This window comes from Schistocerca nitens, chromosome 3 (genome assembly GCF_023898315.1).
Source record: "Schistocerca nitens isolate TAMUIC-IGC-003100 chromosome 3, iqSchNite1.1, whole genome shotgun sequence".
Taxonomy (NCBI): Eukaryota; Metazoa; Arthropoda; class Insecta; order Orthoptera; family Acrididae; genus Schistocerca; species Schistocerca nitens.
This window is the reverse complement of record NC_064616.1, coordinates 647,628,873-647,652,378: the sequence shown is the minus strand read 5'-3', so window position 1 is coordinate 647,652,378 and position 23,506 is coordinate 647,628,873. Positions and strand designations below refer to the sequence as shown.

Genomic DNA, 23,506 nt, shown 5'->3' with positions numbered 1-23,506 from the left:
GTTGGAGAGAGTGGGAGCCAACATCTGAGAGCAGCTTGAGAAGCACATTGCTAAAAACTGCCATCAATATATATAGGCATATCAGTTAATGCTGCTTCATTGAGTCAAAATGTCTGCCAGAACTGTGTATGTGCTATTTACTTCCATACATATTACAAAAAAATGGACATATGCATGCATGTATGTATGTATGTATGTATGTATGTATGTACATATGTATGTACATACGTGCCTTGTCGAAGGCTCTCGCCTAATACACTGGCAATCCTCTGGGCAGCTCCATCATGTTGGCAGCTACCACTGCCCCTGCACACCTCAGAATTGTAAGTACAACACAACGCCATCAAGACTGGTAACCTGAATGAGAAGCTGGCACCTGTCAACATGGAACCTATCTGCATTTGCATACCATGTCACATGGTAATAGTTCCAACAGTATTCTGCTGCAGGGAGATATATAAGGCAGTGACAGGGCAGCATGAGTCAGATAATGCTTCAAGAGCCTCTTCTGGTCCAGGTGATGGGTGCTACTCACCTCATCAAACAGGGCAGCTCTCCAAGTCCTTGATTAGGGACAAAAGTTACTGTCAGATGTCAACATTATTCCTTCTTCCAGACTCTCACACCAGCTGATATCCAGGGATGTTGGCTTCTACGGCAGCACAGTGTATTCATCATTAGTGACATTATTCTGAATTGTACATCCAGGCCTTCAGCCTCCAACTCCAAGTACTATCCTACTGCACCTAAACCAGAACAGCCATCATTCTTGGACTCAGACTTACAGGCCACAAACTTAGCATCCAGCCAGTGTTCATTGCTGAACTTTGTGTCCAGCAAGTGCTCATTCCTGACTTTCCCCCAAGCAGTGTTTAATTCTGAATGGAGCATTCTGCCAGTGTTTTCTCTGTGAACTTAAGTCTCCAACCAGTGCTCTGGCTCTTAGTGCCAGTCTGACCTTTTTGTGATCCACAGTTAATTTTGTACCTATTGTGCTACTCTTGTTACTGTATTCTTGGCTTTCATTTCCATACTGTTGAAGCAGACTTTTTTGCTCAATAAACTTGTTATATCCTGGACACTGTTTTCCTGTGTCGCAGAGTGTGACACATCAGTATGTAGATTCCACATCTGCTCCTAAACCACTGAACTGATTTAAACCAAACTTGGTACACATATCACTTATTGTCAGGACAGAGTCACTTTGGGAGTAAGAACTATCTTCTCATCAAACAGATGCTGGTTGGAGTGAAAAAGAAGTGCAGCTCACAATGCGCTAATACCAGACTTTATTCATCCCATATTTGTAAATGAGAGCACTTAGTGACTTGCAACAAACTTCACACAACTTCAAATGTAAAAAGCTTTTTTCACTGAAAAAACCCACAAAATAATTAAAGGAAATACATTTTCGCTGTTCATGCAATACAAATGCCACATCAGGCATGCTGTTTTAATTTATTACTTCTTTACTACTAACTGCATTCACAACACATTTTGCAGACTGTAGTTACATATATCCCTGAATATACCTGCATAATTATATCACTGTAGTGCACTGCACTGCACTGCACACAGCTCATGAGATATGACATTACAAACATTTGTATGCACGAATAACTGCCGCAATGTGCAGGATGTTTAAAATTATTACTTCTTTGCTACTACCTATTTGCAATATGATGATATAAACACTGAACAGTTTGAAAACAAAAGTGCAGGGCAAAAGTTGCTAGACCCACAGGTGAAATTTTTGTGCAAAAATGTGTGTGAAATATTTTAAATATATCTGAAATATGTGTGTTGCGAGTATCCAGGCAAAGCCACAAGTGAGAAACTACTACTAATGCCCTGGTCCGATTTCAGCCAAACTTTGTACACATATTCCTATCTGGGAAGAAATACTCTGGGGGTAAGGAACTAGCAACCTCCTATTGCGGTGGTGGGGTTATAACATGCAGTTAGAGAAGGGGGAGAAAGAGATGGACAGACAGGGAGGGGGAAGGAGGACATGGCCAAAGATATGGGGGAGGAGGAAATGGACAGAGAAAGGGAAAAGGGGGAGAGGGGAGATGGACAGAGAGAGAGGGAGTTGGAAGCAGGCACAGAAAGTAAAGAGGAGGAAAGGAGAAGAGATGGACACACAAAATGGAAAGAGAGAAGGGGAAGCAGATGCACTAATGGAACTGGAATAAATACATGTCCTGGAAATGCTGGGTACTCAGCTAGTTTTATGTAAATATGACAGAGCATGCTTGACTGATTACTTTGTCTATATCATTTTTATATCTGCTGACTGGGAGTGATTAGAAAATTGTGTGTACTCAGGTTTGTGACTTGTCTTTTATGCTTAAACTGATTTCTGATACTTTGCTTAGTAAACTTTGTGTACTTTGTATGACAAGATGCCCCTGCTTCATAGGTCTGAAGATGGTCATTACTGACTGAAATTAATAAACTGGTATTAAAAATTTGTGATTGGTAACTGGAATAAGTATATAAATACGTCCCTGGATCACAATGGATTTTGTTGCGACTAGGTTATAACTTGGTAAAATATATACCAACTAAATTGTTTCTTATATAATAACTTTCCTTAAAAGTGAATGGCTGAATTACAGTAGCACTCAAATTTAAGTCACTCTATAGTTTATCCTGATCACATGTATAGAATCAAAGGGTATTATTTGGTAAGTGTAATGCAAAATACTTATAAATTTGAGGCAGTGAAAACACGTGGCAGCGCAGGTTAGAAATATCCAAAAAGGAGGTTGATGTCGAGCCTCTATCATTGTTGAGGTGGTGCTAAGAATGATTCATTATAAATGTGTGGCATGACATCGCAGGTGATAACTTCACTTAGCTAGACCCTGTTCCTATTATCAATGGGTTGTGTCAACACATATTAATTCTGTGAACACAAACTATTACTGGACATGAAATATATGTGCTCATTACATACTGGGATACATTTAATGCATGATAAATGCTTACAATGGATGAAATGTTTAAGTATTTCTGCATCTCACATATGATGTTAGATAGGTACTTATGTTGCCCACTTCGACTGAATGAACAGTGTCTAATTATTTCATATGTTGCTAAGCTAATTTATTCTAAATATGTACAAAATAAGAGAACTTTGTATTATGTACAACTGCTCAAGATAGTGCATTTATTAAGACACTGGCCTCAGATTTGGGAGGATAAAGACTCGTACTCTGTCCAGAAATTTCAATCTAGCTTTTCTGGGGCTTTGCTAAATTACTTCAGACAAATGTTGTGATGGTTCTTTGAATATGGCTGTGGTTGACCAGCAGTCCTGGCCTCATTAAACACGTGTATAAGACTTACCCTTTCCTTTTAGAAAGCTGACACCCTATATTATTGTAAAATTATCCTTCGATGAATAAATTTTTAATACTTGGGGACTTGAAAAATTTGCAGTTTGTGATAACGAGAATACATATGCAAGTTCTGCCGAAAAATGTGAAAACAGGAAATTATCTAACAGATGAACTATTTTGCCAGAGATAGTTTGAAGTAGATTTGTTTTCTGCAGATAAATATCGAAAATGTAATGAATTTTCACTTACAAGACTGAGTGCAAAATGGAAAGTGCACAAAAGCAATGACGTATCAGTGTTTCTGATGCTCTGGCCCCACATCAACTGCGGGTGGTTGAATGTTGAATGGTCTGTATAAGATACATGTCACATAATACAATGTAATACTTGGCTGTGGGACCTAACATCTTATAACAAAGAAACGCAGAAATCTGCCTGCTAGCTAAATTCCAAAAGTTGCTACAATGCGGGCACTTTAACACAGCAGTTTTAGATGGTGCGTGTAGTGTTTTGAACTGTGGCTGCGTTAAATACTAGTAAAGGCTGGGGCTGATCTACCACATTTATGACACTGCCAACTTCACCATTACTGAATGCTTTGGTTGTACATTTCTGCAGATCAATTGTTGAAAGCTTAAATACAACCAAACAAAGAGAACAAAAGCCATTTCAGAAAAAGAAAAAAAAACTGCTGAAGTTCTTGCAAAAGCAAACACCCCATTCAAAAAGTTCCCCAATCACCACTTTTTTTTTTAAAAAAAAAAAGTAAATTTCAAAGCACTAAGGCTTTAGCATCACACTAGTAGTGTGACTACCTTTTAAATTTGACTATCCACACACACACACACACACACACACACACACACACACACACACACACACACAGTGAATTTCATCAAGAATTTATGAATTTTTCCAAAAATAGGTGCAAATTTTTCAGTCCGTTCTATCTGTTGATTTTTTCATTAAACTGTTTGTTCAGATGAGAACAGAATGGCAACTGAGCATATTTTCCTAAGAATTCACAGTAACACAGTCATCTCTGAAATCGTCTACTGATTGCTGGACATTTATTATACTCTTTAAAGTTACTTCTGGGGTCGAGATATCAAACACTTTGTGTAGTATCTACAACCTTACAATATGCCCTATATCAAAACCGCACACACAAGTATGCACACATCAAAATCTATTTCATCCAACTGGTAGTGTAGCATAAATTATTACTCATGTGCCAAATAACTCAGCTTTTTCACTTTCTTGGCAAACAATGTATGAAATTCCAAATCATAGTAAAAATTATTTGGGTGTCCAAAGCATCAAGTGTTGATATAAGAACAGGATCTCTCCCTCCTGGTAGTTAAAGAAGGGTAGATTTCAATTTTGATGAGTTAATGAAATAATAATAGCACTTGTAGAAACAGGCTACTGTTGTTAATAAAAACAAATGAAGGTGTTCGATCTAGAGTTATAATTTCTAATCAAATACGAATTGCTGTTGTAATAAAATTAATTGCACTGACAACTTGATGAGAACCCTGCTACTTGCAAATAAGTAACAAACAAAAAAAAGTATTGTTTACAGGATGACGCAATGCTGCATATACGATTTCTGAAGTGATATTCACTATACCAAACTGGAGAACGGGGGTGGGGGAGGATGAAGTGATTGTATTTAATTGTGGGAATGTCATAACGTATATGAAGAGAGACTGAGGGCAATGGAAGAAGAGTGTTTGGCACAAAAACTGTGGAGGAAGACTAAGCTACAGTATTATTGAAAACCAGAAAAGTACATAAGAGGATTGAGGTTGTCAGACAGGAGAGAGAAGGGTAGGAAGAAATTGTGGCACAGTATTTTCATAATCTCCTATTAAAATCGTTTTTGGCAATGTTTTCCAACTGATGTAAACAGTGATTTGCTTGATAAGTTCACCTGGTCATATGGGAAGAGTACATTTTTGTGGTGTGTATGGCTGTGTGTGATGTATGTTTCCTAGCTTTATTTTATTTCATTTTGTTACTTACTTTTGCAACTAAATTACCAATGTATCTACTGCTTGTGACTATCTGCATCATACTGTCTAGTGAACAGATCTGCAGACAAAACTATGACACTTCTTGCAGTACAGAAAGTGTTTTACCACAGCACCAAATTGTTTGGTACCGACTATGAAGTCTAAGAAAACAAACAATTTCAACATGAATGGGCAGAAATTGCTGGCAGGTTCCAGATTGAATGTGGATCAATATGAGATAATGCCAATAACAAAGAGAAAGACTCCAATAGTATCCAATAACAGGCTCTGGATTATCAAATAGAAAAGTGACATATGTATGTAATAGTTTCTCTATTACTTCAACATACTTAACTGCTGTTTTTCTTGGAGTTTAATATCCCACTGACATTCAGGTCACTGAAGCACTAACACAAATTAGGAATTTACCGGAAGAGTCTTCCTATCAGTAACCTGAAGTCGCTGCACTACTTATTTGTAGTTCATTATTTCATACAGTAACTAATATATAATATATAATGATTCTTAATGCACACTCAACACCAAAACCTGTAATTAGTCAATGAAAATTGTCATTCATGTGCCCTATTGGGCAGTACATTAGGAGGTTAGGTGGGAGCTCTGATTGCATGAGAAGTAGAGCTCACCCAGTATCTGCAATTACAGATTTGGAATTTATGAAGTTTGCCTGCCAAACCTACAATAACAATAATAATAATAATAATAATAATAATAATAATAATGTATTTGCTACAATCAAACCACTAATAACCACCTGGAGAAACCTCTTTACATATCAACTTTCAACTGCTATATTTTTCAATTTTTAATCCAAAACTGGAAACAACAGACACTATACGCACATTACGAAGAAGGCAAATTATGGTCATTAATGCACAGCCTTTCATTTTCACAACTGTGTGTGAACTCCTAGTGAATCAGCACAATTACCTTATCAATACAACACCTCTGGATACTGTGTAGAAAGAGTGATACCTTTTTATTATGTATACAAAATAGCTATTGCTGTGCTGTTCTCCAGAAGACTGTTTCAGGGAGCACAAGGTTACAGGAAACATGTCTGAGTAAGGGATTATCATAAGCAGTAATTTTCCCAGCATTATTCCCACATGGTACGCATACCCACCAGTGATTATTGTGAGGCACAAGTATGTCTTCATTGAGTGAGCTGACTGTTGTAATTAGTGATCAGTTTGCCATTTACAGACTATTGAAGAAAAAGATATGAAAACAACAAAAAATGAAATTAGACTGGCAGGGTAAAATCAAACACTTCCTTACAGAATAATTGTCAAGCACCGTTTCATCTCACTTATTTGGTGCATGTTTTTGGAAGGAACAGTTTTTAGGCCTAAAGTAGCTAGTAACACGACAAACCATTACTTACCTCAGCATCTGCAAGTCTCATTGGTAATCCAACAACGAACACTAAGTTTTTTTGCACTACACGGACATTTGCTAGATGCTTTCTGTTCTCAGTTATCTTCTGCTTTCGTTGTTGATCTCTCTGTCGTTTCTCAGCTTTCAGTTTCTGTACTTCTTCCTGTGTGAGAGGTTTGAAATCCGCAGGATTCTCTGGATAGGCTTTGCGACATGCTGGGCACAGCCCATTTTCATCAGTCCTGATTCGATGCCAACAAAATCGGCAGATCTGCAAGTGAGTTGAACTTTCCTTTTATATTTACCTCAACAAGCCAAAGAAAAACAAATACAGACAAGAAATAATTCATCCATAAAAAAGTGGTGTGTGTGTGTGTGTGTGTGTGTGTGTGTGTGTGTGTGTGTGAGAGAGAGAGAGAGAGAGAGAGAGAGAGAGAGAGAGAGAATATTAATTCTTTGAAACCATAGTAGAGATGCTTATTTAAAAAAACATCCCTCTCAAATTACAACTCCTAAACTGAATCTAACTATATGTTTATTATTTTATAGAATGCAACAATCTCAAAGGATGGTGGAAGTATTCTGATGTAGAAGAGTGAACATGGTATGAAATGAGGACCCTGATATTATCTGCCAATGTTTGCCACTGGAACATAGTAGAGAAAGCTACTATCTAATCATGTGCATCTATTTGTTCACTTACATCACAATCACTCAACTGTTATCTTTAGCAGACAATGCACCACCGAACTGCCTTTAAATTGGTTTCAGGAACACACTATACACATGAGGGTACTTTTGTGCTGTCCCCTCCCAATGTTACTGACATCACATACACTGATCATTTAAGCTAGAGGACATGTTCAGAGTTTCATCACAATAAAACAAAACAAAGAGAATCAAACCTGGTAGCCACATGTGCATGGGAAGAAATTTATGTCATCAACTTCCAGTGGTTCCATACACAATGGGCATTCTACTTGTTCTTCTCCACTTTGGTTTAAAACCGACATTGTTAACAACTGAATTTTGATCGCAAATGCCTGGAAACAAAAACCATTTAATTAGTGACAATACCTTGCTTTCGTTTTGTTTAACTACTAAGTAGTGACCCTAGAAAGAAACAGAAATACATGATACACCTCAGTCTTGTCTGTACAATGACTTCTAAAACTCTTCACAGCACAGAGTACATTTACTTAAAACAAGTTTGGCACAAAACAATGTTCACAGTTTAGCATTCCCATTCCATACTGAATATTGGCAGACCCTGCAAGAAGTTGAGTATATCATACAGCAGTAAATTTACCAATATCGTGTTCATGAAATGTTATAAACACCCCTCCACAGTAAGTTAACAGTGTAATAAATTTGCCATCAATTTCAATGAAACCTGTATTTCAACAACAATCATGTTAAACATACTTCATATCTTAATATTGTGTTCATGTTACTAAACATGACATGGAACTTTCAATTAGCACAGGGTCTTTCTTTCAGGTTAATGATTGAGAAGGGGTTAGGGTTATAAAGTCATCTTTCTTTCCAGCTCCCAATATTCCTTTCATGTAAATTACATCGCGTATCTAAATCTTAGGTTAAACATGCATTTTACACATTGAAACTGTTGTGTGTCTTAGACATAAACACTGTGATAATGTTAATGTAAGTAAAGAAAACAGCTTTCCTCTGTGTCACTACTCCTAACGAAGACCAAAACTCATAGTGATAACTATGGGCAACCATGGCTAGCCCAAGTAATAACTAGATACAGTGCCCATGACATTTAGTAAATCTAACAAAAGATGTTTATCCATATTGCGTTGTTCATGAAGCACTTACAGTTCTTGTAAGCACATTAATTTTACAATTTTATTTGATATGGGATTACAGTCTCATTGAATTATTTGAACCACACTTTCACGACTGACTGCATATATTTATTGTAAATCTCTCAACTGTAATTTTTTTAGTGTTTTATGTACATACTAATAGTATACAACAGATAGAAATGATTCTTGGGGAACTGGATTTATCATACACTACATTGGCAAAAATGTTTATGTAAGAAAATCCACTCATTTTAAGTCTAACTTTAGATGTGTATGGACAACTAAACTATTATTTTCTTTACAGAGACCTAACATTATAATGTGCCCTACTGAAAAACCCTCTATAAGACATTATATTTTATACTGTACTGGCATAATCTAAAAATAACAATTAATACCCCACAAAAGTAAAAACTTTTAGAAATTTTCAAAATACAGCTTTGAAAGCCAATTTTGTGATTCTTATGTAACTTCCCACATCACACTCCAAAATGGACATGAAAGTAAGAATAATAATAGCTAACAATGAACCATTAATCCAATCAATATGCAGACACTGCACATAGGAAATTTGTTAAAAAATATAGATTTTGTATTAGTTTTGGGGTGAAATGATGTAATGTCTCATCATTTTCCAAAAAGTCTTGCAGTTAATCTACTTTGCATCAATAAACCACCCATGTCATTATTTGGTACACAATGTTGCATCTGGAAACAATTTTCTGCCTTTTTTTATGGGTAGTATTCTTAGTTTCTGGGTTTGTGGGTCTAAACACATGTTCAATTATCTGTGTTTGATGCTCACAGAATAGACGTTACTGACTTTGATTACTATAAACAGGTTGTCAATAACTTTATAGGACTGATTTTAAAGTAACTAAACTGTCCAGTTATAAGTTCAGTTATATGTCCAAATGTATAAAATTCTAAGTTAATGCAGATGAGTAGGAAAAACGATCCCTTAATTTTTGAATATAGCATTAGTAGTGTACTGTTTGACACAGTCATGTCAATCAAATGTCTAAGCCTATCATTACAAAGTGATATGAAATGGAATGGAATGAGCACATGAGGATGATAGTAGGGAAAGTGAACAGTTGGCTAGAGTTTATTGGGATAATTTTAGGAAAGTGTGGTTCATCTGTAAACGAGACCATATATAGAACACAAGTGCGACTGACGGAGTACTTTTCAAGTACTTGGGATCACCATCAGGTGAGATTAAAGGAAGATATTGATGCAATTCAGAGACAGTCTGCCAGATTTGTCACCATCCTAATTTATGTTTTCCGTATTTTCCCTAAATTACTTCAGGCAAATGCCACGTGGTTCCTTTGAAAGGGCACGGCCAACTTCTTTCCCCGTCCTTCCATAATCCAATGGGACAGATGACCTCCCTGTTTGTTCCCTTTCCCCAAATCAATAATGATTTAATTAGAAAACAGTAGCAATATTTTATATGACTGGTCTTGTGAACACTGTCAATATTTCAAAGCTGAAACATGCCTTTATACAAAAACAGAGCACAGCTTTCCTGTCAGAAAGGTCACAGTTCGTCGTCGTCGTAGTAGTAGTAGTAGTAGTAGTTGTTGTTGTCGTCGTCTTCAGTCCCGAGACTGGTTTGATGCAGCTCTCCATGCTACTCTATCCTGTGCAAGCTTCTTCATCTCCCAGTACCTACTGCAACCTACATCCTTCTGAATCTGCTTGGTGTAATCATCTCGTGGTCTCCCTCTACGATTTTTACCCTCCACGCTGCCCTCCAATGCTAAATTTGTGATCCCTTGATGCCTCAGAACATGTCCTACCAACCGGTCCCTTCTTCTTGTAAAGTTGTGACACAAACTTCTCTTCTCCCCAATCCTATTCAATACCTCCTCAACAGTTATATGGTCTACCCATCTAATCTTCAGCATTCTTCTGTAGTACCACATTTCGAAAGCTTCTATTCTCTTCTTGTCCAAACTATTTATTGTTCACGTTTCACTTCCATACATGGCTACACTCCATACAAATTCTTTCAGAAACGACTTCCTGACACTTAAATCTATACTCGATGTTAACAAATTTCGATTTTTCAGAAACGCTTTCCTTGCTATTGCCAGTCTACATTTTATAACCTCTCTACTTCGACCATCATCAGTTATTTTGCTCCCCAAATAGCAAAATTCCTTTACTACTTTAAGTGTGTCATTTTCTAATCTAATTCCCTCAGCATCACCCGACTTAATTCGACTACATTCCATTATCCTCGTTTTGCTTTTGTTGATGTTCATCTTATATCCTCCTTTCAAGACACTGTCCATTCCGTTCAACTGCTCTTCCAAGTCCTTTGCTGTCTCTGACAGAATTACAATGTCATCGGCGAACCTCAAAGTTTTTTCTTCTTCTCCATGGATTTTAATACCTACTCTGAATTTTTCTTTTGTTTCCTTCACTGCTTGCTCAATATACAGATTGAATAACATCGGGGAGAGGCTACAACCCTGTCTCACTCCCATCCCAACCACTGCTTCCCTTTCATGTCCCTAAACTCTTATAACTGCCACCTGGTTTCTGTACAAATTGTAAATAGCCTTTCTCTCCCTGTATTTTATCCCTGCCACCTTCAGAATTTGAAAGAGAGTATTCCACTCAACATTGTCAAAAGTTTTCTCTAAGTCTACAAATCCTAGAAACGTAGGTTTGCCTTTCCTCAATCTTTCTTCTAAGATAAGTCGTAATGTCAGTATTGCCTCACGTGTTCCAATATTTCTACGGAATCCAAACTGATCTTCCCCGAGGTCGGCCTCTACCAGTTTTTCCATTTGTCTGTAAAGAATTTGTGTTAGTATTTTGCAGCTGTGACTTATTAAACTGATTGTTCGGTAATTTTCACATCTGTCAACACCTGCTTTCTTTGGGATTGGAGTTATTATATTCTTCTTGAAGTCTGTGGGTATTTCGCCTGTCTCATACATCTTGCTCACCAGATGGTAGAGTTTTGTCAGGACTGGCTCTCCCAAGGCAGTCAGTAGTGCTAATGGAATGTTGTCTACTCCCGGGGCCTTGTTTCGACTCAGGTCTTTCAAAGCTCTGTCGAACTCTTCACGCAGTATCCTATCTCCCATTTCATCTTCATCTACATCCCCTTCCATTTCCATAATATTGTCCTCATGTAACATCGCCCTTGTATATACCCTCTATATACCCCTTCCACCTTTCTGCTTCCCCTTCTTTGCTTAGAAATGGGTATCCATCTGAGCTCTTGATATTCATACAAGTGGTTCTCTTTTCTCCAAAGGTCTCTTTTAATTTTCCTGTAGGCAGTATCTATCTTATCCCTAGTGAGATAAGCCTCTACATCCTTATATTTGTCCTCTAGCCATCCCTGCTTAGCCATTTTGCACTTCCTGTCGACCTCATTTTTGAGACGTTTGTACTCCTTTTTGCCCGCTTTATTTACTGCATTTTTATACTTTCTCCTTTCATCAATTAAATTCAATATTTCTTCTGTTACCTGAGGATTTCTACTAGCCCTCGTCTTTTTACCTACTTGATCCTCTGCTGCCAACACTATTTCATCCCTCAAAGCTACCCATTCTTCTTCTACTGTATTTCTTTCCCCCATTCCTGTCAATTGTTCCCTTACGCTCTCCCTGAAACACTGTACAACCTCTGGTTTAGTTAGTTTATCCACATCCCATCTCCTTAAATTCCCACCTTTTTGCAGTTTCTTCTGTTTTAATCTACAGGTCATAACCAATAGATTGTGGTCAGAGTCCACATCTGCCCCTGGAAATATCTTACAATTTAAAACCTGGTTCCTAAATCTCTGTCTTACCATTATATAATCTATGTGAAACCTGTCAGTATCTCCAGGATTCTTCCATGTATACAACCTTCTTTAATGATTCTTGAACCAAGTGTTAGCTATGATTAAGTTATGCTCTGCGCAAAATTCTACAAGGCGGCTTCCTCTTTCATTTCTTCCCCCCAATCCATATTCACCTACTATGTTTCCTTCTCTCCCTTTTCCTACTCTCGAATTCCAGTCACCCATGGCTATTAAATTTTCATCTCCCTTCACTACCTGATTTTATTTCATCATACATTTCATCAATTTCTTCATCATCTGCAGAGCTAGTTGGCATATGAACTTGTACTACTGTAGTAGGCGTGGGCTTCGTGTCTATCTTGGCCACAATAAGGCGTTCACTATGCTGTTTGTAATAGCTTACCCACACTCCTATTTTTTTAATTCATTATTAAGCCTACTCCTGCATTAACCCTATTTGATTTTGTATTTATAACCCTGTAGTCACCTGACCAAAAGTCTTGTTCCTCCTGCCACCGAACTTCACTAATTCCCACTATATCTAACTTTAACCTATCCATTTCCCTTTTTAAATTTTCTAACGTACCTGCCCGATTAAGGGATCTGACATTCCACGCTCCAATCCGTAGAATGACAGTTTTGTTTCTCCTGATAATGACGTTCTCCTGAGTAGTCCCCGCCCGGAGACCCGAATGGGAGATATTTTACCTCCAGAATATTTTACCCAAGAGGACGCCATCATCATTTAAACATACAGTAAAGCTGCATAACCCGGGAAAAATTATGGCTGTAGTTTCCCCTTGCTTTCAGCCGTTCGCAGTACCAGCACAGCAAGGCCGTTTTGGTTAGTGTTACAAGGGCAGATCAGTCAATCATCCAGACTGTTGCCCCTGCAACTACGGAGCAGGCTGCTGCCCCTCTTCAGGAACCACACATTTGTATAGCCTCTCAACAGATACCCCTCCATTGTGGTTGCACCTATGGTACAGCCATCTGTATCACTGAGGCACGCAAGCCTCCCCACCAACGGCAAGGTCCATGGTTCATGGGGTACAATACAGTTTGTAGTAATACACAGAAAGTGATAGAGTAAAACAGAAGTTCAAAAAATCTTCAGCATTCCCCAAGGAAGCATTATAGGCCCTCTATTCTTCCTGATCTATATTAACAACATAGGAGACAATCTGAGTAGCAGTCAGACTGTTTGCAGATGATGCTGTCATTTACCGTCTTGTAAAGTCATCAGTTGGTCAAAACGACTTGCAAAATGATTTACATAAGATATCTGTGTGGTGCAAAAAGTGGCAATTGATCCTGAATAAAGAAAAGTTTGAAGTTATTCACATGAGTACTAAAAGAAATCAGCTAAATTTCGATTACCCGATAAGTCACACAAATGTGAAGGCTGTAAATTCACCTAAATACTTAGGGATTACAATTACAAATAACCTAAATTGGAACGATCACATAGATAATATTGTGGGTAGAGCAAACCAAACACTGTGATTCATTGGCAGAACACTTAGAAGGTGCAACAGGTCTACTAAAGAGACTGCTTACACCACACTTGTCTGCCCTATTCTGGAGTATTGCTGTGCGGTGTGGGATCCCCATCGGGTGGGACTAACGGATGACATCGAAAAAGTAAAAAGAAGGGCAGCTCACTTTGTATTATTGCGAAATAGGGGAGATAGTGTCTCAGCCATGATATGTGAATTGGAGTAGCAATCATTAAAACAAAGGCGTGTTTCGTTGCGATGCGATCTTCTCATGAAATTTCAATCACCAGTTTTCTCCTCCGATTGCGAAAACATTCTGTTGGCACCTACCTACATAGGGAGAAATGATCATCACGATAAAATAAGAGAAATCAGGGCTCGCACAGAAAAATTTAAGTGCTTGTTTTTCCCGGGTGCTGTTCGAGAGTGGAACGGTAGAGAGACAGCATGAAGGTGGTTCATTGAACCCTCTGCCAGGCACTTTATTGTGAATAGCAGAGATGTAGAAATTGGAGATGAGCACGGGAAGCGGCACAGGAGGGCGAGGCGCGGGGGGGGGGGGGGGGGGGGGGTAAGATGAGTAGGGTCAACAACTGCAAGACAAGACAAAACATACCCACAAAGCTTAAATGTCTACGAGATGAGGATCCTAAAATATAAGCTTGGGGAAACCCTTAAAAGGACATAAATGTTTGTAAATTATGTTGGCACCAGGGCCAGGTGCAGCTGAAGGTCCCTCAGGCCCTATACTGATGTGTTTGTTTATCTGATTACAATTACAATGATGATGATGAGGTCCCATACTCTGAGGAGCGTAGGGGATGATGCGGGAAACCCGCACCGCCGTACTAGGCAAGGTCTTGGCGGGGGTGGCTTGCCATTGCCTTTCTCCGACAGTAACAGGGATGGATGATGATGATGATGATGATGACACAATAACACCCAGTCATCTCGAGGCAGGGTAAATCCCTGACCCCGCCGGGAATCTAACATGGGACCTCATGCGCGGGAAGCGAGAACGCTACCGCAAGACCACTAGCTGCGGACTTGTTTATACCTACATCCATATTCTGAAGGCCACTATGCGGTGCATGGCAGACAGTACCTTGTACCACTACTGATCATTCCCTTTCCTGATCCACTTGTGAATGGAGTGAGTGAAAAACAAATATCTACATGCCTCCGTACAAGCCCTAATATCCCTTATCTTGCCTTCATGAACCTTGTGTGAGAACTATGCTGGTGGCAGTACAATCATTCTGCACTCAGTCAAAAATGCTGGTACTTTTAAGTTCTCTCACTAATGTTTTTTGGGCTTCACCTACCAGCAGCGTGCCTCTGGATTGTCTCAATTTCTTTCTTTAATCCATACTGCAACCGACATTATACTGTAACAGTTGTTAATTTTTATAATTACAGCCACTCTTTCTTACAAATAACACTGTTTGACATGGGTTCTATTTCTGATATTGAAGTATGTGCTTCTAGACCATTTTACCGTGGGAAATTCAAATATGTAAATAAAATATCGTTGTCAGGGATACTTTTTATGTAATATGTATATATATGCATATTCACAATTCATGGCAAACACAGAGACGTTATAGAGAAATACTGGTATGTTGCCGCATCCAGTAGTGATAGAACGTGATAATTTCTTGTGCAACAGCAGGTGGGAAGAATCAGACATCATTAGGTTATCCCCCGCCACACCTATGTCATTAAAACCACCTGAAACATCTCATTAACTCCAACGGCGACAGCCGGTCGCTGCCTCGGCAGTAAAGCTTCACGCCTCCTAGGGGCAGGTGCATCGAGTTTACAACAGTGATGTTAGCCGCAATTTGTGTCAGTCTTAACGAGTGGGTGTTTTGGCTGACAAGTAACTAACTGTCTGTCATATTTCCGAGCACGGTTGAATTTTTTAGTTACTGTGTGTAAACTGATTGAGCCTGGTGTTGAAGGTAAAACGACTGCTTGTTTTTACACATCAGCGTTCGTCTAGTTCCCTACTATTAATTTAATACAGGTGTATTACCAAAGTGGTATTTTTAAATTTGCAGAAATGCCACGTCGTAGTGGATGTCGATATAAGCCGGACAACTTCTGCTACATCTGTGGGAAGTTCGCTTTTGCCAGAAATAGGAAGAAAATTTCATCAGTCATAAACGAAAGCATACAAACATTACTTTGGAGTAGAGGTAGGAGACCAAGATAAAGAATTGGCACCACATTTCTGTTGTGCTAGATGTTACTGCAAACTAATTCAGTGGTGGAAAGGTGAAGAGAATGTGGCGTTGTTTGCGGTTCCCATGGTGTGGAGGGAGCCTAAGGACCATATTACTGATTGTTATTTGTGACTAACAAAAATTCAGGGTTTTACAAACAAAAAGTCGAAGAGGCACATTGTTTACCCAGATCTGCCTTCAGCGAGAATGCCAGTGCAGCATTCCGACAACCTTCCAGTACCTTCAAGAGCTCGAGGTCAAATTCCGAGTGACAGTGAAATACGTAGTAATGAAGAAATCACAGATGATGATTCTTTATATCACTGCACAAGTGAGTCATCGCCACATTTGTTAACCCAGGCAGATTTAAATGATTTAGTACGTGATCTAGGACTAAGTAAACAAAAGGCGCAGCTGCTTGGTTCAAGATTACAAGAGTATAATCTGCCGCACTAAAGTACTAAAATCAGTGTGTTCAGGCACAGAGAACATGCCTTTATTTCTTATTTTTCAACTGACGAAGCACTGACATTTTGCAATGACGTTGCTGGCCTGATGAAAGTGCTGAACTTCACTTATATTTCACTGGAGTGGAGACTTTTCATAGATGCATCGAAAACAAGTCTGAAGGGTGTTTTGCTCCATAACGGAAATAAAATACCCTCTGTTCCAGTAGCTTACGCTAGTTTGACAAAAGAAAATTACGAATTAGTACAAAGGATGCTAAATTCATTAAAATACAATGAACACAAATGGAAAATATGTGCAGATTTCAAGGTAATTGCTATGGTACTGGGAATGCAACAAGGCTCCACAAAGTATGCCTGTTTTCTTTGCGAGTGGGATAGTCGAGACCGAATTTCTCACTACGTGAAAAAGAAATGGCCTAGGCGAAGATGGAAAGTTGGCGAAAAGAATGTACAACGTGAAAGTCTGGTAGCTCCTGAATATATACTACTTCCACTGCTTCACATCAAACTTGGCCTGATGAAACAATTCGTGAAGGCCATGGATCCAACAGGCTGTGGGTTTGCATATCTAGCTACCAAATTCCCCCGTCTTTCAGCTGCAAAAATAAAGGAAGGTGTATTTGTGGGCCCACGAATCAGGGAGCTGCAGAAAGATGCAAATTTTGAAGCATGTTTAACTGATAAAGAAAAAACCGCATGGGACTGTTTCAAGATGGTGTCGGAAAACTTCCTCGGAAGAAGAAGAGCTACTAACTACAAAGCAAAGCATATCAGGATTTGGGGTGCAATATGTCTTTGAACGAACATATGATGGACTCTCATCTGGACTACTTCACAGAGAGTTATAGTGACGTATCGGATGAACATGGGGAAGGATTTCATAAAGACATTTCTACCATAGAAAGGCGCTATGAAGGGAAGTGGGTACCTTCTATGTTAGCAGATTATTGCTGGAATATCATTCGAGAGAAGAAAGATTCACAATACAAGAGAAAAAAGTTATGTGCATTACAAGGCAGTGGCTCATTGTTTGTCAATTTTCTGTAATTTCTCATGTCAAATAAATGCTTCAAAGTGTATACACAAGGGTTACTGTGTTATATGTTAGATCCCACCCTCCATTAATGTGATGAACTTATAACATCATAAAGATGTGCATTTGTTTGTCGAATTTCACCTCACGTTTGCTGCACTATATCAGAAACTGAAAAGAGAAATAAAATTGTGATTACTCATAAACTATCCCTGACAGAAAAAAACCAAAAACAGTTTTCAATTCAGCACTCAAAATACAACTAGGATCACAATATTTTTTATCAGAAATAGAAAAAAAGGTTTTTTTTTTTTTTGTAGGACAGTGTAATATGACCAAACTTGCTACTATTATGTCACCAGCAAGTCACTTAACTTTAGTTACATCTCCATTTATTTAAAGTGGTACAAGCAACATGAATACAAGCCAGCATCATATGAATACAGTGGTGGTTCCCCTAATCCTAAGATGTAGCTGTGGGCGGGCCTAGTGTGTGTCCAATACGTAACTGACATAGTGTGATTGAGTCCTTTAAGGATGTTCAGAAAGCATATCACCAAGTAGCAGTGGTCCTCTCAGTTATTCCTAGCTTATTTTGGATGATACTGACTTCCTATTACCTATTCCATTCTTTCAAAAATACACCACACAATTGTGATCGTAGATGAGTGCCCATCTCTCCTCATCTCTAGTGCTTCCATTGTAGTTGTGTCTTTGACTCATTGCTCAATAAATGTTAGCCAGTATTATGTGATACCTGAAATCCAGATAAATGTGATAGTTACTCTGTGAATGTCAAAGATTAAATCTTTAAAATATGTAGACTAGTGAATACTAGGGGGATAACACTGGTCTGTCAGTTGTAGACTACTGAGCTGCAGCTCACAATGAAAAGTTTCACAGGAATGTTGATATGGTGTTTTAAGAGAAAAAAAAAAATATATATATATATATAGTGTGCCTTTAGTGAACAGACTTGTGAAAATTACAAACTGGTGTCAGAAACGCAAGCAGCAGAATTGTGAAATTGGAAGGAAGGAAGGTAGGTACAGAGTGAACTTCCTACCCACGAAGACGACATTAACATGAGGCAAGTAGTACTGAAATTGTGTGTGGCAGAATTGTTTGCCTGGTAAAAGTTAAGAATAAGGGCACAGCTGTTACTGATTTGTTTGACATAGCAATATTTGCAGTACTTGCTGCAGCTGGTTTTAAGCAAGTAACTGTCACTGTGGCAGCTAAAATTTATACTGCCCATTCATGTTTCAACCTAACCACAACCTCCAAACATGCAATGTGTTTAAAAAATGGCTACCTGCAAATGCGCAGAACTACTAAATATGCTACACCACATATTCTGACAATTGGTGGAGGATGAGGAGAAAACTTAGTTACATGTCCCATACTCCATCTGCATCATTTTTGTCACAATGATAAAGTATGAACAATACTGAAAACCTACAATTTAAACCACAAAAGCGCATCTCTTGTCTCCTTGCCTCTCATTGTAACTATCCTCCTTTTGACTATGCAAAACTAATATATTGCGACCCACATACTGTAGAAGAAAAGTGTCCAGGATGGCACTACACCTATTTTTAATTACAGCTATTCACTTCCAACCAAAACTGCTGCTTGTGATTGAACTTTCAAAATACAGACTACCAAGAATGTTTACATAAGTACCATTGACATAATTTCACACATGATTGCAATTCAGCTGACTAATTGAGTGGAAAGAGGTACCAAATTAAAAAAAAAAAGTATAGTAAACAAGTTGAGAATAATAGCTGGGATGACTCCTGTTAATGTAATTGCAGATACTGGCATCACAATTTAAAGCAACACTTATCTTAGTAATCTGTAGAGAAGCCAGTGTTCCACATAAAAAACAATACAAGCAAAAAGTAAGCAGACCTGATACTGGAAAAACTACTTGACAAAACTGAACAAACTGCCAGCAAATAAAGCTATGGATTCATTACAATATGAGTCTTTACCTATGGATTTTTTCCATCATGCCTTGGTAGAACAATTCTATATTTAAGGTTGAACAACAAGCTAACGGTTTTTGTTTATTTCTAACTAATTTTTGGCTTATTGGACCGCCTTCAGGAAGCAACTGACTTATGGATGCTAGTCAGTTGTTTCCTGACAGTGGCCCAATAAGCCAAAAACTAGTTAGAAATAAACAACAATAAGTAAAACAGAATCAGTTTACTAGTTATACGACCTTAAATACAATGTGAGGGGTCGACAGAAGCGTCCGATCCCACGCGTCGGCTTTGACCCGTGACGTAAGGGTGTTGTGTGTGACGTCATGACGGCGCGGAGTTTGGTTTGAGTGTGGCTGTCTCCAGTTCTGTTTTATTTTATTTACCTTTCTGATCTGTTCGTTCTATCTCGTGAGATTTTTTCTTTAATTTAAAAACACTTATTACTTATTTTAATTATCTGTTTCCTCCAATTTCTGTTTTAGTTTATTATATTTATCTTTCTGATCTGTTCGTTCTATCCCGTGAGATTTTTTTTTTTAAAGACGAAAAACACTAATCAGCTACTGAAGCATCTTTATCTTCTATGGGTTGCAGGGGTTACGACCCCTGGGGAGGTGGGTGGGTATTCATGCATGGCTGTCTTCACTTACACGTTGTAGCTACGCAAGGCGTCTAAATTTGTTTATATTTCGTTTGCCCCCCGCCCAAAACACCCCATTTCCCGCGCTTGTCCCGTTAATGTCATTAGGCTTCTTGTGGAAAGTGTGTGTGTGTGTTTTTGTTTCCGCCATATTTGTGACGTCATGGGTCAAAGCAGACGGTCGGGATCGGACGCTTCCGTATTTCCCAATGTGAGTATCACACTACACAAGTAGCTTTCAAATGAGATGACTCTAGGCAAACCACATATTAGTACTGCTAAGTTAAGAAAAGAGAATTCCTTATGTGGAAGCTCATTATATGTTAGAAATAAGTCCATACATTTAAATGGACTTGTATATTAATTTAAACATATATTTCAAATGCTTTAATGGATCTTCTGGCTGTAGATTTAATTCACAGCTGATAGGGAGCAAGATATTATGTACTACAAAAGTAACAAGTGAACCTAAATGGGGGAAAGAAGTACCATAAGGATACTTCAATATAACAGAAATAAATGAACTTCTGTAGAATCAGTGGATTCACAAACATCTAGTAACAAACTAAGGCAACAGAAGATATGTAAAACAGGATTTATGTTGCGTTTTTCAAAGCTTTCCTAGTAGACAGAATATCCCATCACCTTTTGGGCATGCATCTGAAACAGAAGTATTTCTGCTGCCAATATTTCAGCCAATAACCATACAGCCATCTTTAGTAAACTATCAGAAGGGATACAGACTGCCCCACATGCAAACCTGTAAGATGATGGGATAGGCTTTGTAGTAATAATATTCTCTGGAAACAAGGATATAGAAGCATGTTCAATATGAGTCATCAGCTTTGACCAGTGACATGCGACAAATGGTGTTAACAACATGCCAACAGTAATACGATGATATTAGCATTTTTTTCAAACGGACTGAACAACAGATCAGTCTGTCACCACAAGCACATCTTTTTAGTCTCTCATGCATTGGCTTCATCAACTCTCAACAAAACCATTAACTTCCAACCTAAACTATACCCTAGGCTAAGCTACAGATCAATCTGCCACCAAAACCAGTTTTTCCATTAATTTTCATCAGCTTCACCAACACCAAAACAGAATATACGCACAAAAAAGTTGTGCGACAGCAGCCGTTAACATTATGTCACTGGCCAAAGCCAACGACTCCTATTGAACATTCCTCTTGACCCAGAAACAAACCTACTTACTGTAGTGTATACAAACATAGTTAAAAAATACATAACATAAAGGACATACATCCTTAAAGCTACATAGACTGACATCAACCACCAAAACATTTTATGAATGGATAGCGACAGGAAAAAAGGATTGCCATTTAATAATATGACAACAGTGATGTCATTCAAAATAGAGCAGATACTTGGTAGGAGCAGTTAATAGAGTTAATCAGGGTCTGTTAAAGGAATCATCCTTTGTATACACAGAAGTTAAATTAAGAGAATCACATGCTTTGAGTGGTAACTGTCCCAAATAGCACCATAGGGCCTTAACCATTGCACCATCTTGCATAGGGAAAATATCACAGGCCTATATGACACAATAACAAACTGAAATCAAAGTCACAAGAGTCTAAAGCATTACAACTGGCAAATATTTAAATTCTCTTTCTATTGTCTATGGAAATAACATTGATTTAAGTGCATTCCTACACAAAAATAATTCAACTGTAGAGTTTCATTTATCACAGAAATTACATTATAGCATGAAGCACTATATTATACATACTGACTATACAGACAGATTGGGGACATAACCTACTTAGCAGAAAAAGTTTTACGGGTATGCCACAGTCACAAGACTATAAGTTTTAAATGTCAGGTAATTAGTGTTGTTGAAAAGAGGTGAGTTTTCACTGAATGCTCTATGTAAAGGATGGTCTGCCAGTTACCAGACAATAACAAGTAGACCAAGGTATCAAGTCTCTTAATGACACTTTTCACCAGCAACTGCAGAATAGATTATTTAACATTCACGTCTATAACTACTATTGGAACAGAACTGCTACATCACAAATGTAACAGATCTTCAATGGATTCCAAAATTTCCTTGGGACACACAACACACACAGGTCTATCAATCGTCCCATTAGGCATAGAAATGTTTAAATTAATTTTATTTTGCTTAAAAGGGCAGTTGTGTCATGCACCTGCACCTAACAAATAAATACAATGTCACAAAGTAATATGCACAAATTATGTTGTCTTTAGCATTCTTCGACGATTTCGAGTAGTAACCGAATTATAAATAAGTTAGCGGTACTGCTTGTAATATAAAATAATGAAAATGAGGGTCTCGGGCTCTTAGCACCGTAAATTTCATTCAATTTGCTAAACACAATTACCACCAAGACGCATATGGTGTTGCACGAACAACTCACCTATAAAACTAGTTTTTAAGTTTCTGACTGCTCTCACAATGTCTGCGGGAAATAGGCACATACCCAGTTGCTTTATGGGCTAGAAAGAAACATTTATAAAGCTGACAGATTAAAGAACCACAAAACCTCTCCAATGGTAACAAATTATAAACACACAGAAACGCACTACGTCAAACTCAGCGTCTATGTAATGTTTGCCGAGTATGTGAGAAAAATTTAACGAGTAAACATAAGTGGAAATTACAATGTGGGAAGTATCACTCATCACCTGATGTATCATAGAATTCTTCCTGTACTGTCAAACTGCCATGTTGGTTATTACAAGATCTTTTATAGCACTTCCGTTCCGTATTCAAGCGGTTAACTTAAATTTTAGAGTCATTAGTATCATCCAGATATACTTCGAACTTAGATATCCCGTCAAGACTGACCAATATTTACGTCACTGAGTTACGATTCCTGACGTCCGAAAGTTAGTACAGTAACAACAGTCATTGCGAGCGATTTCCCATACAAAATGACTTCAAACATATCGTTTACCTTTCACAGTATCAATTGAACCTATAAACACAATTTCGTCGTTTCCGTTTCACGTAATGATAGTGTTTACTGAATTCCACAATCAACAACGAAGCCTACCACGAATTTCACAGTCGACAAAATCGAGACTCTGCGCAGATGTTCGACGCAGTTCACTACATGTATGTAGTTGATGTTGTAGTGTAAGAACAGAAATTTTTAAAACATTGATTATAGCTCACATACTGTCATATTTTACAATAATACTATGTTAGTTTAATGTTTTGTTGAGAAA

General features: G+C 38.1%; 1 protein-coding gene across 2 annotated transcripts in view; it reads right to left on the bottom strand.

Annotated features, from left to right (window-relative positions):
* Positions 1-23,221, bottom strand: part of LOC126248604 (myb-like protein Q) — a 221,544-nt gene extending 198,323 nt beyond the window's left edge. For both annotated transcript variants that reach the window (XM_049949740.1, XM_049949741.1), the window contains exons 1-3: positions 22,961-23,221; positions 7,672-7,809; positions 6,774-7,037 (exon numbers count right to left, since the gene is read on the bottom strand). In XM_049949740.1, the coding sequence (XP_049805697.1) occupies positions 6,774-7,037; positions 7,672-7,809; positions 22,961-22,972 (414 nt within the window). In that variant the 5' untranslated portion in view covers positions 22,973-23,221. The remainder of the gene's footprint in view (positions 1-6,773; positions 7,038-7,671; positions 7,810-22,960) is intronic.
* Between the last annotated feature and the right edge of the window lie 285 nt (positions 23,222-23,506).